Below are 19,090 nucleotides of genomic sequence, written 5' to 3' on the forward strand. Positions count from 1 at the left end.
ATAATGGAGCTCTATGGATAAACCATGGCACTCCCCTGACTAAAAGTATAATGGAGCTCTGTGGATAAACCATGGCACTCCCCTGACTAAAAGTATAATGGAGCTCTATGGATAAACCATGGCACTCCCCTGACTAAAGGTATAATGGAGCTCTATGGAGAAACCATGTAATTTTTTACATATCTGACTTTGGGAGCCGATGGATTACTCACCGGTACATCACTCCCTGCAACTGAGTCTATCCATCACAAACGGTGTCTGAGGAAGGCACACCTGTATATACCGTATGTATTTACATTTATATTTACATAACTGCATATAATCCTTTTTACATATCTGTAGATACTTTACATTACATATATCCCTTACCTCTTACTAGTTACGCTGCTGGCCAGTATGACTCACTATAGTGTCTTATCACTGTACATATTATATAACAACTTTGCACATACATCTGATTAGCACTATTACTCAGTAGTATATATTTTATACCCAGTTTAATCACCTATACACTGTATATTGCTATTCCACTTTACTGTTACATTTGTACTCTGGTTAGATGCCAACTTATTTCCATTGTAGTGTACTGGTGCTGTATTATGACAATACATTTGAATCTAATCTAATGGATTGTTTAGATCGCTAGCATGGCTAACAAATGCAAACATCTGCCCTGTTGTCCTCCTGACCAGGATTACGTCCCTTTTTGCCTCCTTCGTGTGCACGACCACAGAGTCTGACATGGGCGATAAACCCATCCAGGGGCGTAGCTGGGGGGGGGGGGGTAGCTTAGGATGATTCCAAGGGCCCAGAACTGGGGGGGGCCCCAATTTTTTTTTTTTTTTTTTTTTTTACTAGACATCACTCAGGTGTATTATTGATGCTCTCATTGATACTATGTTTGTTTCTGAAGTGTGTGTGTGTGTGTGTGTGTGTGTGTGTGTGTGTGTGTGTGTGTGTGTGTGTGTGTGTGTGTGTGTGTGTGTGTGTGTGTGTGTGTGTGTGTGTGTGTGTGTGTGTGTGTGTGTGTGTGTGTGTGTGTGTGTGAGATATATAGAGAGAGAGGGGGGGCTTTGGTAGACTATTGCATTGGTCCATTCATTGAAGATGAACGCAATGCGACATCCTTTACTAGGCTCACCCACCAACAGTGCAGGTGCTGAACTGCTGATCCGAATGTATAGGTAAAAACCATATTATGCGTTTTCATCAATAAAAAAATTGCCAAAAAAAATTCCGCTCGCGCGCTTACGCATTCACTGGGGGCCTACAAATTGATTCTTTCATGGGGCCCAGAATCTGGAGCTACACCCCTGAACCCATCTATAAAGCTTTATTAACCCTGAAGGCCAAGGTAGTTATGTACCCCAGCTATACTGTAAGGTCTCCACCTCATTCAGTCGGCAGAGAAGGTCAGCGAGTTGGACGAGTCAGAGCTTGGTGGAGGCGTGAGAAGTGAAGTGAAGAGAAGTGGTGCCAGACTTACGACGAGGCTTCATAACAGTTGATCTAATTTAACACCACCTACAGGTGTCCAGATAGTCGAGCTGACAGTAGCAGGGGTAGGTGCTGTCATACTTCTCTCAAGAATCACATGTTCACTGGAAAACTAAAATACATCAAGAGAATATGAATTATTACGCTGGTAGCTCACTAGTAGTTCATTATTGGAGGTAGACATATCTGTATATGAAATTCCCATTGTGCCACAGGAGTAATTATAGTATGGTGGTTCATTATTAATAGTTGGTTCATTAAAAGAGAAATTAGTCAAACAATTTATAAACAGATTCATTAAAATGATTTAATAATAACAGTTTATACAACAATTAATTTAATTAACCAAATTATACTCATTACATTATACTCAATGAATAGAGAACATTCTTTATTGGCGTGATAGCGAATGAGATGCCAACACTGTTGAGCTCTTCTGATTGCTCAAAGATCAACGAGGCTTATGGGCACTGTATAGATTTAATAGAAATGAGTAAACATTACAATATAAAACACTTTCTCAAACATTAAGTTGAAATAATTAACGTCAAATCCAATAAAATTATGGGCAAAGGGTAAACAAAGTGGAATTGCCGGAATGTCTCTTTGACCTATCAGAATACTTTGCCGGAACTGCTAGTTTGATATACTCTCATACTTTCATTATTCAAATTTTATAATCTTGACATAATCCGCTGACTGCTTCACAATTATGGGGAGAATTTTGCCATGTGGAATGGTCAATTAGCGATATATGTAGACCCCTTCAACCTTTTGTCATTATGGGAAAGAAATATAATACACAAAGGAGGCAGCGTTAGATTCCCTGAACAACTTAATCCCTGATATAATCCCTTACTTTAATCTAGTCGAATCCATGACGTTCATACAGTAGCAACACCACACAGGAGTTTAATCAGCATCAGCCAACGAGGAAGACATTTTAGTACAGTATCAGAAAGCCTTGAAGTGCACATTCAGACTTTTAGAAACTCTATGGTCCTATTTTCATCAATGATGTCGTTCAAGGGTAGTATAGTTTCTCAGCACAATCCATACTGTGCTTCCTACTGGATACCCAGCGCCTCCTTAGTTAGACACAGAATTAATGACATTGGCTAAAACAGTTCTGCACACATTTGTTTAGTTTGACAGTTATTGAGAATGAATTAGTTTGAATATGGCCACCAGTGATGTCATCTGGGACATTGACTCCTTGTGTTGTGTTAATTGCTCCGTGAAATGATGTAGATGGAAAAATAGCAACACCCTCGAATTCACAAAGAATGGATTGCACAGAGCAAGTTGCACCCTTACTTACAATTCATTATGAATTGAAAATGGGGGACCCTGATGTAAACAAGACAAACGTCTTTCTCTGGTCTGCATCCCCTTAACAATTGTGTGTATTGAGCCGTACTGTATTGTATCCATTCTGCAATCTGTTAATACAATTTTCATTCAATCAATTACCGTGCAGATTGATTGATTGAATGAAAGTTTTATTAACAGATTGCAGAATGGGTACAATACAGTACGGCTCAATACACACAATTGGTAAGCGGATGCAGACCAGAGAAAGACTTTCGTCTTGTTTACATCAGGGTCCCCCATTTTCAATTCATAATGAATTGTAAGTAAGTGTGCAACTAGCACCGTGCAATCCATTCTTTGTGGATCTAGCCCCCTGTCTTTAAATTTTTTATATATATATGTTTTTGGTAGATTTTTTATTGGTTTTTACTACCGGGCAGTCCGGTAGAGAGAGAGAAAGAGAAAGAATGGGTGACAGAGCAGGGGAAGACATTCGGCAAAGAACGCCGGGTCCGGGAATCTAACCCGGGTCGGCCGTGCCGCGACGCAGTGCGTTACATGGTTTGCCACTTGGGCGCCCCAGCAACACCCTGTCTTATAGGGAACTGTTACCTTATCATTTCACTGTGCTGTAATTAACACACCACAAGGATTCAGTGTCCCCAATGACATCACTGGTGGCCACGTGCAAACGTATTTACTCAATGTGTGCAAAACTGTTTAAAGTTTTTGGATGTGTGTGAGATTACGTGCAAAATAGATTAACATAGTTTTTCATTAATGGGGCCACTTTAAGAAGTCAGCAAACTTAGTATAAAAACAAACGTCTTTGGTGTGGGTGCACGGCAGAGTAGGTTTCAGTATTTATTTTAGGGCTTGTACCCTTAGTGTGGCCCCCATTGACTTTACATTTGTTTTCTGGCTAACAAGCTAACAAGAACAGAAAGGACTCTACCGATCCACAACAGCATTGGTAAGTAGGTAATAGGGCTAAGGGTCCAAAATTCAGAATTTCCCCTTCAATTATAACTTCTCTTTCATTTCTCTAGTCGACTCGGCACCGTGGCCCTGTGGTGTTATAACGAGGCAGGTCCCAAAACCAGGAACACAGAAACGGATGATGTTTTAGGTTACATTATAATTACAAGCAGCCACTCAGGGAATGTTCTACTGACATTACATCTTGTTCATGAATCGCCTGCGGAGAATAATAATAATAATGCACCATGTTTCCGCTGGAGATCGTTAGTGTGTCACAAAGTCCAGTGACTCTGCAGTCTGCGGACAGAGACTGTGTTTTGACGATGATGCTTGTTAAATCAACTTGTAGGAAGTGGAAGAATGCCACGGTATGACGCTGATGATTTGGAGGACCCTGATGTAAACAAGACGAAAGTATTTTTCTGGTCTTCATCCTCTTAGCAGTTGGTAGTATTGAGCTGTACTCTGTATTGTACCCATTCTGCAATCTGTTAATAAAGTTTTCAATCAAACACCGGCAATCTTTGATTTGCAGGAGCAGCTCTTAGTCGGGGCACAGATATCAAAGGGGATTATATGAGATTAGATTACGATGACGGAAATAAAACACTTTGAACAACGCCGAAAATGTGCTTTTAAATAAGCAATTATCGAATGAATTATTCCAATTATAAAAAACGTTTTATTTAAAATGAAAAAGAAGGAAAGAAAAAAGCTTCCACCTTCAGAGTCGTACCGGAGGAAAGAGGCGGAGATGTACACGGCAGCGAGGGCTAAGGATCGGGACTCTTTCAGTGAGTCTGTACGGCTCGAATATAGAAGCCTTAGCGACGGCCATTTCATCACAAACACTGCCGTCTCATTAGTAACAACAAAGAGGAATTCTTCCCCTTTATTCTTGTTATTCTGTTCTCTTCCTAGCGCTGCTCGTACGAGGCGGCTCATTATCGCACTGTGTTCCGCAACAACATGACCCCCCCATTCTTCCGTTTGTTCCGGAAGCGGTTCCTCTAGTCTAAACTGTTGTGTTGTTGTTAAACATTTTAAATAGGACGATGCCAACCAAGCTGTTATTATTTTACAGCCCGGTACCGTTATCCGTTTGTTCTCGACACAAAAGTCCTTCTCTGTGTTTTGTTACGTCTGAATGGACCTAAGGGAAGTCGCATGATCGTTTTTTAAGACTCGTCTGGATCCGGACCAAACATTTGATACGGTCTTTTCTGCCATATTATATACAAAGGGAGTTTTTCAAACTAATGGTTGTCACTTATTCAAGTGGTCTGACATTTGGCCGGAGCAGAGTTGAGCATAATTAAATGATAAAAACAAGAAAAAAGTCATTGGTACAAAGACTGTGTACATAATGCAATTGAATCTCCACTTGTTTCCATGGTAACTACTACAGTAGTATAGAAAAGACTCACGCACATCCAAAGTATAGTCACGGGTGCTTGACTCAAATAGATTATGTAAAGTTAGATAAAAAAAAGTCAGCACACCGTCTGCCGTGTTCCCGAGTTTAATATAATTATTTAACACAACGTTTCGGCCTGTGGCCTTTTTTTCAAGTGTCACCAACATGTGAAAAGGGGGGTGGGGACCGTATATATACATATTAGGGGATGAACCAGGTCAAGGTTTAAATCAATTAGCCTATAGGCTACACATTTACAAAACATATTACAGCTTAAGTGTTAGAACATACGGTACATAGTTACAATAACAGTAGTAGTTAGTAGTTAGATGTAACACACTTTCTAGGGCTGTCCCCGACTAAGGATTTGGATGGTCGACTAGGATTGGCCAAAAATTGCCGTTAGTCGACTATTGGTCGACTTAAAGAAAAATATATATATATAATATTTATAATTTTTTTTTTTTTTTATCATTCCATTTGGGCTGTGGGGGTGCTTAATGTCTGAAGGAGTCGACTGAAGGCTTCTTGTCCTCTGCAAAATCATGCAATTGGTCCACTGATGGATACATCTTGTCTAGTCTAGTGTGTTCATTAGATGGGTGAAATCCTCTTTCAGTGCCTCTGTGCCTGTTTTCTTAGGCAGTTAGCCTCTGGTATGCATGCCATTAGCGTTAGCCACGCTTCTAGGCCTCTTTTCTTTTGAAAAAAATTATACAAAAAAAAATTATAATTATTTTTATTTTTTTTGTATTATATTCGACTAAGAGGTTGGCCAGTCGACTACGGCCCCTTTCGACCGATTGGTCGACTAATTGATTAATAGGGGTCAGCCCTAACACTTTCACATGTAAAATAGAGAAAAAATATATAATGAGAAAACTTAAAAACAGAACCAGACAGAATGTGTGTATTTACAGGAAGGGTTTAATGTCAAACTCTTCATTGAGTCCAAGAGGGGCCATAGTCTGAAGGGTGTGTATATGGTAGGTCTCTCTCTGTAAAAATAATAATAATAATAATAATAATAATAATAATAATAATAATAATAATAATAATAATAATAATAATAATAATAATAATAATAATAATAATAATAATAATAATAATAATAATAATAATAATAATAGTCGACTAACAGCAAATTGTGGCCAATCATAGTCGACTATCCAAATCCTTAGTCGGGGACAGCCCTAATATATATATATATATATATATATAAGAATATCCCCATACAGTATATATTTAACCAACCTTTGGAGTAAGTGATTGCCCTAGAGAGACCTTCAGTCTTTTATCTATTAGACATTCGGTTGTTTGCTTTTGTTTTGACTTAAATGTCAAAAAAGCCATATTCACTGTAGCTACTCTGTACTGTACATAGACAGTTTCCAAGACGACAACAATAACATTCTAATAGGACTCAAGTTTATTTCCTGTTGCCGTGTTTGCTGATGCAATAACTGACAGGAAATCTACTTGGGTCCAAACTGTTACCCTAGCAACAGAACTCCAGTGAAACCGACCATACGGGTAAGGCAACCTACCGACTTGAAAACCATGTTTGCCCAGTGGAGGAGTGGTGCTGTGAGGGTTCTGGCCGAGCTGCTCTCACTCACATTGTTTCATCAAGGTGTGTTTAACGCCTCATGGGTCCAAGTGTCCTCCGGATGACACCACAGGAGGACTAATTCAAATTCGTCAACTCCCGATAACCCCTCCGACCGAACTAATGGGTGGGATATCTGTCCGAAAGACGCGCGCAATAAATCAACTCGCTCTTCGTTTTTTCTCAGCCTCTATTTATGGGTGAAGTGCTCTGATAATAAGTTCTCTCTGTTTGACATGATTTATTGGTGTTCCTCTCTCCTCCTATTCCCTCCCAATTACACTAGAGATGTGAACAGAAAGTCAAACCCCCTTCCCCCTCTTTCTTGCAGAGCTACGATGATGGATACGACGGCGAATATGACGACGAGAGTTACGACACGTACGAGGAGAACTACAGCAGCCAGTCCAAAAGGTGATTTCAACCTACAGTACATTAACACAAATGTTTGCTTACAGAGATGTTTCTTTTCTTCTTTTTCTTGTTTCAAGACAAAAGTGAATCGAATAGCTTTTTCAGTCATGTAACACATTTTTCCTAGCACAGTCGGCCTTAGTCTACCCTGGATCGTATACATTCCTTAACCACATTACTTGCAATGCAACATGTAAGCAGTCCACTGAATAATCTTAATCAGTAACACTTTAGGGATGCAGTTCTAACTAGGGATGTTCGATATTGGCTATTTTACCGATATCCGATATACCGATATTGTCCAACTCTTAATTTCCGATACCGATATCAACCGATACCGATATATATTTTTTTAATCTTTTTCCCCCTCCTTTTTCCGTTTTTCTCCCATCCCAATGTTAGTCGTTATGCCAATTCCCAATCCCCTTCCTGGTCGTTGCGCACCTACCCCCCACCTCACATGCTTCCTCCGACACATGTGTAGCCAATCAACCGCTTCTTTTCGCCTGGCAGCACGGACTCTCACTGGGAGAGTGTAACGTGTGGAAGGATCACACTACCTCCCTCCAGATCCTTCCCTTGCTGTGCAGGCGCCCCGACCGAACTGTAGGAGTCGCTGTTTACAACGATCAGGACCCACCGTCACTGGCTTCCCACCCACTGACACTGCCAATTGTGTCAGTATGGACGGCCGACAAGCCGGAGGTACCGCTGGCAGTTGGATTCGATCCCACTGTATCTGCGGTTGTAGACAGACGCTTAGTCCGCTGCGCTACCCGGCCGCCCACTGGACATCCCTAGTTCTAACCAATTATAATGTGTTATAATGGGCTTTTAGCCAGTACTAGCTCTTAAAACATTTCATATTTACAATTATACTGTAAATGACTTGTTGATATAGGGCATTATGAGGCATCATACAGTATGTGTTAATCACTATACATATAATTAAGTTATTGATTAATAAATAGATTGATATATGTATGCATTAAGTAAGTTGTTCGCTCTTAGAACTACTTTATAAGAGGTCTAACTGAATGGCAAATGCTGTCCAACAGTGCATGCCAGTATCTCTGCACTGTGTGAGGCTCTACTTACACACACACGCATGCGCGCGCGCGCACACACACACACACACACACACACACACACACACACACACACACACGCACGCACGCACGCACACACACACACACACACACACACACACACACACACACACACACACACACACACACACACACACACACACACACACACACACACACACACACAAAGCATTGCATGTTTAATCACAATGGCACATTTACTCATTTATTTCGGACAATTAGCGCTGTATTTAATTGGAGCTAACAGATCCATCCTGGATGCCAAATATGTGACCATGTCTGGCCCTTGTTTTGTTTGTATGAAGTCCAAGTGTAGCAAGCACAGCATTTGTTCAGCTTTCCGTCAAATGACTCGTAGATGAAGTGCGTGGACCGTCTCCCGGAGCGTTACCACGGCACCACGGCGCTCGTTAAAGGATGCCGTCCGTGTTACGAGGCCTGCGTGCGCCGTTATCAATAACCAGTCAAACCTTGTGATTCACACGGGAAGGAAGAGGAGTCGTACCGCATTTGTACAAAACCCATGGACCATATGGGCATCTAGAACAAAGCAGGGCTTGCAACTCACTTTTGATGCTTTTGACTTTTTTCCAAGTACTTGAAAAAGACCAGAGGGGCGAAACGTTGTATCTGCTGCTATTGTTTGTCAATTAAAACACCTTGGAGCATCAAAAGTGAGTTGCGACCTGTACAGTACTACTGTTTCTACAGTTTGGCTCAGCACCAAGGAACGGAGGATGTGCGTTATTAATTCTTTCCATATGGGCATCTATTCACACCTGGAATAAATGTGCAAACTAGACGGCACAGGTTGAGGATTTCAGAAGCCTGTCTTTTTTTTTATTGAACACCAACCAAAGTTGCACCAATCATCGTGTTCAAAAGATTTTCATTCTGATGTTTATGTTTGTGAGAACCGGCAGGAAGAAGCCGTCTGTTCTGCTCGTAGCGCTGCTGCTTCGACAGGATGAACAAAAATCAATACCTTTCCTGTCAATAAACATTTCTCTTTTTTTTTATCTACTTTTTTTCTCCCGTTTTTTCAATTTTTCTCCCATCCCAATTTCGTATTTTCCAATTCTACCCTCCCCTGCCTCGAACGTTGTTAGGCCATGCCTCCCACAGGCCGGCTGCAAAGTGGACGAAGCCTTGCATCACGTGTCCCCTCCGGTACACGAGGAGGCAGCCGTCGCATCTTTTCACCTGCACAGCGCGATCTCTCAGCGGCGAGGGTCTGCGTGGGAGGGACACGCCGCCCCCGTCGCTTCCTGATTCTGCTGCGCAGGCGCACCAACCGACCTGTAGGAGTCGCTATCCACAACGTCCGATCCCCACCCACCAGCTTCCCACCCCTAACACTGCCAATTGCGTTAGTATGAACGACCAGCCACGCTGGTAGCAATGCCGAGAGCTGGGCTCCAACCCAGCATCTCCTGCATTAGTGGCGAGTGCCTTGCCCACTGTGCCACTTAGCCACCCTCAATAAACATTTCTCCACACAATTTCTTACTTTTACAACAACTCATGGAAATAAATGGAATGTTTTGAACTGTAATTTGGAGAGAATAATATGTTTGCTCCTCGTAGATTCAAATGTATTGTCATCATACAGCACAGTACAAGTTGGCATCTAACCAGGGTGCAAATGTGACAGTAAAGTGCAATAGTAATATACAATGTACAAGTAATTCAACTAGTATATATGAATGAGTACTACTACTGAGTAATAATGCTAATCAGGTACACTATGGTAGTAGTCATACTGGCCAGCAGTGTAACTAGTAAGTGTAGGTAAGGGATATGTACAGATATAGCTATAGTATCTACAGATATTTAAAAATGATTATATGCAGGTATATTCAGACAGATGTGGATATACTGTATATACAGTAAATATAAATATATTTAAATATATATACGCTATATAGAGCATTAACTTGGCAAGCTTTAACTGGACAAGGCTGTCAATTAATCAACAAACCAAAACTCCACCTTGAACGCTTTCTTGATGTTATGAAAGGATCCTTGGTTATATATGGTAGATCCATTTATAAAAATCCAGACCCCAGGCATCCAAATTATTTGTGTGTGCATAAATTCACATAAAAAAGACTATATCCACAATGCAAATTAATAGAACATGGCTAATAAACCCACAGATCTCTCTCCCTCTCTCTCTCTCTCTCTCTCTCTCTCTCTCTCTCTCTTTCTCGCTCTCTCTCCCTCTCTCTCTCTCTCTCTCTCTCTCTCTCTCTCTCTCTCTCTCTCTCTCTCTCTCTCTCTCTCTCTCTCTCTCTCTCTCTCTCTCTCTCTCTCTCTCTCTCTCTCTCTCTCTCTCTCTCTCTCTCTCTCTCTCTCTCTCTTAACACGACACTACAAACCCATCCACGTCTCTCTAACAGTCACAATGCCTAATGTTTGCATAAAATGACTGACTTAGAGAGAGCAGTAAAAACACTTTTCATCCTGTCTATGTTGGCACATATTTCAGCACCATGGACAGAGCAGAAAATAAAGAATTGCATTGAATTACATGATGTCTAGTAGGACGTAACCAAGGGGGGGGGGGGGTAACAAGTCTCCTCTCCCATACCAAGTAAGATCGTTAATGACTAATAATGATGACCTTTAATGACTTGCTTAATTTAATGAGATTAATGACATTGACCCGGTCCGTGTTCCTATTTTTGTCCTCATAGGCACAGTAGCCTACTCCATACTGGTGGTAGAGTACACACAGTAGTGGACAATATCAGCTTAGTTTCATCTCAGCAAAGCTGAGCATTGGCTTTCATTTTATTCATTCAATCTTTATTTCAACTCAAAAATGTATTTAGGGTAAGCATTAATTGTCCATGACGTCGAGCATACATGATAAATACAATGAATATACAATAAACAATACAATATACAATAAGCGCAATCATAATATAGTTTTTACAATCAATTAAAACAACTGCAGATTATGGAATGGTTGGTGATTAAGTATTTAAACTGACCAAAGGATACACAAGTATTGAGTTTTACAGTTTGTTGTATGATGTTCCACATATCAGGAGCTAAAAGCAGATTTCCCAAGTTCAGTACAAACTCTGGAACGTGTATAGGGTCCATGATGTCCACCAGGGACGTGCACAGGACTTTAGAGGGGCAGGTGCTCAAAGGCTGAAAAGGGCACTACACTTGTGTGTATATATTAACCAAGCGCGCGTAGCGCGCAAGCGCCATTTTTAAGGGGCCCCCTTTTTATGCTTTTTGGGGGGTTATGGTGATCAAATATTGAATATTGAACTATAATAATCAGTGCAGGAGCTCACTTATCCTTCAAAGACGCTTTTATCACTGACTTAAAAGGCCCATACATCTCCATAAATGTTCAGGGGGGAGGGAATAAGTGCTTACCCTACAGACCCCAAGAAGTGCTGTATGAATGAATGAATGAATGAATGAATGAATGAATGAATGAATGAATGAAAACTTTATTAACAGATTGCAGAATGGGTACAGTGCAGTACAGCTCAATACATACAATTGTTAAGGGGATGCAGACCAGAGAAAGACTTTCGTCTTGTTTCCACCAGGGTCCCCCATTTCCAATTCATCGTAACATATATGACATACATGACATACAGATAGACAGTACTGCTACATCTATACATTTATGACATACCAGATTTGCAATTACAGTACTGTATTTGTGATACAAAAAGAGTCCAGAAAGAAAAGAGTATATACATTAGGCGTAGAAACTGTACATTGGTATATTCTGTATTGTTTAATATAAATGCATTTTTTATTCCAATCCCGATTTGTATTTGAGATTCCCAAATCCCATCGGACTTGACTTCTTCGTGTCCCTCAATGAGTGAAATACCAGCATTCAACAGCGGTTTCTATCATCATCATCATCATCACCACCCACGCTATGCATAAAATATATAGGTCCGCGGAGAGGCACGCTGAGGAGGCCGTGCAAACTGCAATGGAATATGGGGCATCTCTCTCTCTTTACCTAATATTTTGATTATATCCTGAAATTTTTCAGTTGGAAGGGCAGTCCATTTGCTTAACGATGAAAAAAAAATTATTTAATTTTTTTTCAAAAAGGGCACTTTTTTGATGAGGCTCAAAAAGGCAGGTGCTCAGGCACCCCTTGGCCTCTATGTGTGCACGTGCCTGATGTCCACTCAACAGAGAAGTGACGAATACGGCAATCTCAAATTATGGCTTTATATAGAGACTAATGCCAATGCAGCTCTCGCCACTCTGCTAGGGAGGACCATCCAACTCTACTATACAGGTCACCATGGTGAGCACCATAACCATCACTGCAGTGATGAATCTAATGGCAGAATGGTATATGGAATCTATGTCTACGCATGTCTACAATTACGTTTCTGTAGTCGAACACAGACAGGACAACTGTTTCAACGACTCTTCTTCTGCTAATCATAGGGAAGCTGCTCTATTACTATACAAGAAGTCAATATTTTGTCACGGTTTGCTTTCACTGAAGGCATTGTACAGTAGGCATGCTGAAATAATAATAAATTACCATTGTCCTTCACTTTGACTTTGATGTTTTCAATCTGTCTGTTTTAGCATTTCAGAATATTATGAATATGGACACGGAACCAATGATGAACCCTACAACAACAACTATGGTAAGGCCTTTGTCATATAAACAGGACATTATTTAAGGCGAGACAGCCTAGGTGAATAGGCCAATTTATTTTTTTAATAGATATCACTATGAAACTTTCCCAGTTTGTTATGTACATAACAACAACTAAGAAGACATTTTTTCTGAGATTTGATGTCTATATATGCAAAATAGGTACCCATGTACATGTCAAAATACTTCCCAAAGGTCAGTGAATACCACAACCACAACACCAGAGGAAGCTCAGCAAATCATGTTAAACCCAGATTCGGCTCAAACAAGGGACTAAACACGTTTAGCAATTATGCCACATCAATGTGGAACACCCTACCCAAAACTGTAAATGAATGTGAATCCCTACCCACATTCAAAACCGCTCTTAAAGAGCACCTACGGGAGGCTGCAATTCGAAAACTGGCCACTGTAAATGTCCAAACCCCCCCACCCCCACCTAATAGACAGTCTCCTCCCCACCGTATGTATATATTCTCTCCCCACCGTATGTATATTTCTCTCCCACCCGCCCACCCCCTAATGTACAGTCTCCTCCCCACCGTATGTATATTTCTCTCCCACCCGCCCACCCCCTCCTAATGTACAGTCTCCTCCCCACCGTATGTATATTTCTCTCCCACCCGCCCACCCCCTCCTAATGTACAGTCTCCTCCCCACCGTACGTATATATTCTCTCCCAACCGTATGTATATTTCTCTCCCACCCACCCACCCCCTCCTAATGTACAGTCTCCTCCCCACCGTATGTATATATTCTCTCCCCACCGTATGTATATTTCTCTCCCACCCACCCACCCCCTCCTAATGTACAGTCTCCTCCCCATGTATATACTCTCTGTCAGGATCTATGGGTAACAGTACTGTTTATTTGCATATCATACAGTATATGTCACAAATGTAACAGTACTATATACCTGTATGTCATGTATGTCCCTATGCCATAAATGTCATGATGTCATGTATGTTGTGTATGTCATAAATGTCACTATGAATTGAAAACGGGGGACCCTGATGTAAACAAGACAAATGTCTTTCTCTGGTCTGCATCCCCTTAACAATTGTGTGTATTGAGCCGTACTGTATTGTACCCATTCTGCAATCTGTTAAATAAAGTTTTCATTCATTCACCTAATTAAATATGCGCTCATTTGCATCTATCGCCAGGAACAGAATCGCCAACATTGGATGATGCCAGATTCAACGTTTCAGTTTCATTATGTTGACACATAACACAATGAACTTTTGTCCAGAAGGGATCGTGGCTAGTCCTTTTATCATCCCATAAATCAGGAAATACTGTCTACAGTTATAAAAAAATCTTTGGTATAAATGTACTATAAATCAGGCTATTTAACAACCCCCTCTGTATAAAAAAGAAGCAGGGTATATAGATAGGAAGAAATGTGGAAAGTATGGTGTGTGTAGGTGTTAGGCAAATGGATATTTCATCTCTTATGTGTAAGAAAAATGCATAAAAACTAGTTTTTGGGAAAACGCCCTCCAAGTTCTGTATTGTAATTGTGATCTATGGACACAATCTCACTGTAAAGGCGGAGGTATCCGATGCTCACTGTAAAGGCGGAGGTATCCGATGCTCACTTTAAAGGCGGAGGTATCCGATGCTCACTTTAAAGGCGGAGGCATCCGATGCTCACTTTAAAGGCGGAGGCATCCGATGCTCACTGTAAAGGCAGAGGTATCCGATGCTCACTTTAAAGGCGGAGGTATCCGATGCTCACTGTAAAGGCGGAGGTATCCGATGCTCACTTTAAAGGCGGAGGCATCCGATGCTCACTGTAAAGGCGGAGGCATCCGATGCTCACTTTAAAGGCGGAGGTATCCGATGCTCACTGTAAAGGCGGAGGTATCCGATGCTCACTGTAAAGGCGGAGGTATCCGATGCTCACTGTAAAGGCGGAGGCATCCGATGCTCACTGTAAAGGCGGAGGTATCCGATGCTCACTGTAAAGGCGGAGGTATCCGATGCTCACTTTAAAGGCGGAGGTATATGCCCTCGGTCGGGTGTTTTGGCCTCTTTAGTTCCCTCGTCTTAGGCTTCAGATTGCGTTGCGTGGGGGAGGCTGTTACTTTGGGCTTGATGTACCCTCTCCTCATATAAGCAGCTTTCCACGCCGGGTCCTTGGGAACGTTCATTTCCAGCACAATGAGGCGCGCGCCGGGGCGTCAGAGTGTGGACGCAACGGAGACCACGGAGGCAATGATTTGATTTTCTGCTTCATAAACAGTTTCTGACTCTGACCCGCAGGAGCTGCATATACCGTGCAGCAAGGCCAGCCGCTTGATGTAATTCCAGGCTCCTGACAGTCCGAGCCGGATCCTGGAGCTTTTTTTCCCCCTCTCTCTTTTTTCCCCTTTGGGTCCAAGAGGGCAGGGAGCTTATGTGATTAATTTCCTGTGAAGAGTGCAGCAGACCCTGTAGTACCTAAAGAGAAAGGCAGAGATCCCTCGGACGTCCTTGGTCAGGGGGATTACAGCTGAAAATATATGATGCTACCCCTACACCGCTGCTTATATGACGGGTGTTTTCTTCATTAGGGGGATTTCAGATGTCGTATTAGACAAGGATGATGCATATTGGGCACATACTAGTAACAAACGCGGCGGAGTGCAATAATCTTAACAGAATAGAATAATTGTCTTGTATTCCATGGTTCAAAACAAATATGGGCAAATGTTCTTTTAAATTCTGGGGAGCCACAAATTGGAACTTGCTACCTTAGTACATTAGTAGCCGACACAATTTTAAGAAAAAAGTCAAATCATGGCTCCTCGACAATGTTAAAAACTAGATTTTAAAATGTATGAAAATGTTGTCTGATACATTGTTGTCTCTGGCTACGTTTGTACTGCACTTAAAAATGTACATAAGATAAGATAAGATAAGATATTCCTTTATTGATCCCTTTGGGGAAATTCAGGCATCATAGCAGCATGGGGGGGAGGGGGGGGGGGTACAGGTAGTAAAACAACACAGTGTACAGTAGTAAAAAACAACACAGGCAGTGTAAACAATTTGATCAATATGGTCAATATAATTTACTATCTGACTAGCTGAAGAAATATTCACATTATTCACAGTGTCACATAAGGTGCAGTATGCATAAGGTAGTGTTATAATTTACTATCTACTGAGTATACATTATTCACAGTATCACGGTATCCACTGAAATATACATTATTCACAGTATCACAGTATCACAGTATCCACATGTCTATGTAGTTTGTCATATTGTTATTTGTGGTCATGTTTTGTACTGTTTATCTTTCTGAGACCAAGGACCACAATGGAAATAAGTCTTGACTTTATTGTGTTTCATCCTTGATGTTTTCTGGAATCTTGATTTTTTTTTTATGTCAAATCAAATCAAACCACCGAAGTACGACATAAACACACCGACTTTTGTCCAATGGTGAGCGACTTCCAGATCTGTATGCGGTGGGTGGGTGGAAGACTTTAGCGAGTGGTCTTTACGATATCGACCTCCAACCATACAGCAAGCAGGCATTTCTTCCCACTGTTCTTGTGTGTCTGCTAGCCTATAGATCGCATGGGGGGGACGGGACTCTGCACATGCATCTTTGTGACCTTGATGAAAACGTTTGTCTGTACTGGTTGTATATCTATTGCAGAGGAGGAGTGGAGCCGACCCCGTCCAAGTCTCAAAGCCCCGGCGTTACGGCTCACAAGAGGGGGCTACCGAGAACATCCCTATGGTCGATATTAAAGGTGATTCCAATATTTCACCTCCAAATTGAAGATCTTTTATTTATTTATTTTATTGCCTCATGAAAATGTGGCAACAGCCCTTCCTTTTTCATCTGACCTCCGCCGGGACCTCTCGTCAAGGAACCCCACTAAGCACATCATTTTTAACCCTTCTTAACATACTTGCAGTGTTTGGGATTTCTTTCTTTTTTATAAGCTGGACTCTTTATTTTAAGAACACCGCACAGAGGAATAAAAAAGTGAGAGAGACTTGAACAATCATGAATGTTGCTCTTGAATGTCTATAGTTGTACAGTAAATATTAAAGGGTTAGTTTGGATTTCTGACATTAAACATTTTAACTCTTTTTGGCCACCGTGAGTTGATTGGAAGTCATGCAGACCATTTCAGCCATATCTTGTGTTGCAAGTCATACTTTCTCATTATGGTATTTGCCTTTTAAAGAGGTATTTCATCCATAATATATCAAATCACTAGTTTGTCCTGGCATCCAGTGTCATCCCAAAAATGTATCTTGATGTTTGATGATTTCAGTTTTGCCATGGTATTGGCCATTGTATAAATAATTGACCATGGTACTGCCATAGTCACATATCACCATGGCAACACTTCTGTTCTTAGATAATACCACAGTATAATCAAATTTAAACCATACCATTTGTTGGTCAAAGAATTATGGAAACACCATGATTGTTCGATTAAACTAGCCTAGCGCTAACTAGCCTACTTTGTTCTTGCTTAAAGTTACCCTTTCTGCCCTAAACCCTCACAACCTCAACTAACTACTTGTGTTACTGGCCTAACCCAACCATAGATAAATAGGCACATTTTAGCTCCTAAATTAACTTGCTAATAGCACTTCCACCAAATATGTGCATATTACGTTTTTTTCCTCTGATCCCCGTTCTAAATCATCATCCGGATCATTCTAGCCCTGGGTCGTTTGTATACGTTGGAATTGCAATGCCGATCGAATATCACTAGGTGGCAGTATCGCCAACCTTTTGAACTCGGATAGAAAGGCAACGGGATAGTCAATGAATGCACCGGACTATCGAGGCTCGCTCTGTGGGGGAGGAGCTCTTCCAAAGCAATCTCTAGCAGATCTGATCGCCTCAAAACCTATAGTGTCCCGTAAACGCGTGTAATTACATATAAACGCGAGTAATCACGATCGCCGATGGGATCATTGGAATTATTCTTTTTGGATTACCTGCTGGCTAAGGTAAGGACCCCCTATGTCTATTTTACCGAACGTGAAACATGTTTATGTAACGATCACAGTGGCTTACTTTACCGGTCATAAACAAGGCTTTTTCTAACGATCGGATTTTCGGGGTAAGACCACCCCCTGTTAATATAGTATGAGGTATAAAAGAATAATAATATTATTATTTTATTACATTTTTACATATGCAAATATATTGATAGTATTGTGTGACGCCACTTATCGATATCACGCAGTTATCGATAATTATCGATATATCGATAAGTGGTCTCAGCCTTACTTGTGGTGATGAGTTTAGGATGAGTCGCTGTCCTTTGGGGATGGTGCTGAACCACAAAGTGGAGAAAGTGCAACATTGATCGATGCTGCAAAGATCATCTCGAAATTGTAACGTTTCTGTGTCTTAAAGGAACACACCAACATTATAGGAAATGTGCTTACCGTCTTCTCCAGAGTCAGACAATTTCCTCTCCGTGTGTTCAGTAGAAAGCTTAGCGCAAATTAATGTAAGCGAATATGGACCACTAGCCTATAGCTTAAAACTCCAGGAGAAGTGTGTTTGGCCAACAGCTAGCTGGTCCGTATCCACATTAGGGGAAATAGAGGAGAAAGGAAAGAGAGCTGTTATTCTCACCACCAGTGTTTTTTACACAAAGATTGTCTTCTGATCTCATACACTTTGATTTGATTTTTTTTTTTTTAAGTCTTTATTTCGAACATGCAATGAATACAACAAACAATAACAAAAAGCAAAACAACTCAATCTGCATGTTCGAAAAGGAGTAGGAAGAAGTATACACTTATTTAATCCTACCCCTTTTCCACTACTCAAATGAGTGTAATATTTTAAACATAAAAAAAGAATAGAAAAAAAAAAATATATATATATATGCAAAACAAAAAACAAAAACTATATATGTATAAAAGAACTTTCCGTGCACATTCATCAATACTGAACTCAAGAACCAGACAAACCTTTTCTAATACTTGTGAATGACATTCCTATTTATAATCGCTCAAGGATTTATAATATAAATGTTTGTTGTGTACAGTTGATTTGCCTCTCAGCCTCCCCAGGACCGGGGACCTTAAATTT

The 19,090-nt window shown here is 40.9% G+C and overlaps 1 protein-coding gene across 1 annotated transcript in view; it reads left to right on the plus strand.

Moving 5' to 3' along the window:
- Positions 1–17,087, plus strand: part of khdrbs2 (KH domain containing, RNA binding, signal transduction associated 2) — a 270,777-nt gene extending 253,690 nt beyond the window's left edge. The window contains exons 7-9 of the mRNA XM_084321769.1: positions 7,150–7,232; positions 12,944–13,005; positions 16,670–17,087. Of these exons, the coding sequence (XP_084177895.1) occupies positions 7,150–7,232; positions 12,944–13,005; positions 16,670–16,764 (240 nt within the window). The 3' untranslated portion in view covers positions 16,765–17,087. The remainder of the gene's footprint in view (positions 1–7,149; positions 7,233–12,943; positions 13,006–16,669) is intronic.
- The last annotated feature ends 2,003 nt before the right edge of the window (positions 17,088–19,090 follow it).

The sequence above is a fragment of the Notolepis coatsorum genome (assembly GCF_963971535.1).
Source record: "Notolepis coatsorum genome assembly, chromosome: 9".
NCBI classification, from domain to species: domain Eukaryota; kingdom Metazoa; phylum Chordata; class Actinopteri; order Aulopiformes; family Paralepididae; genus Notolepis; species Notolepis coatsorum.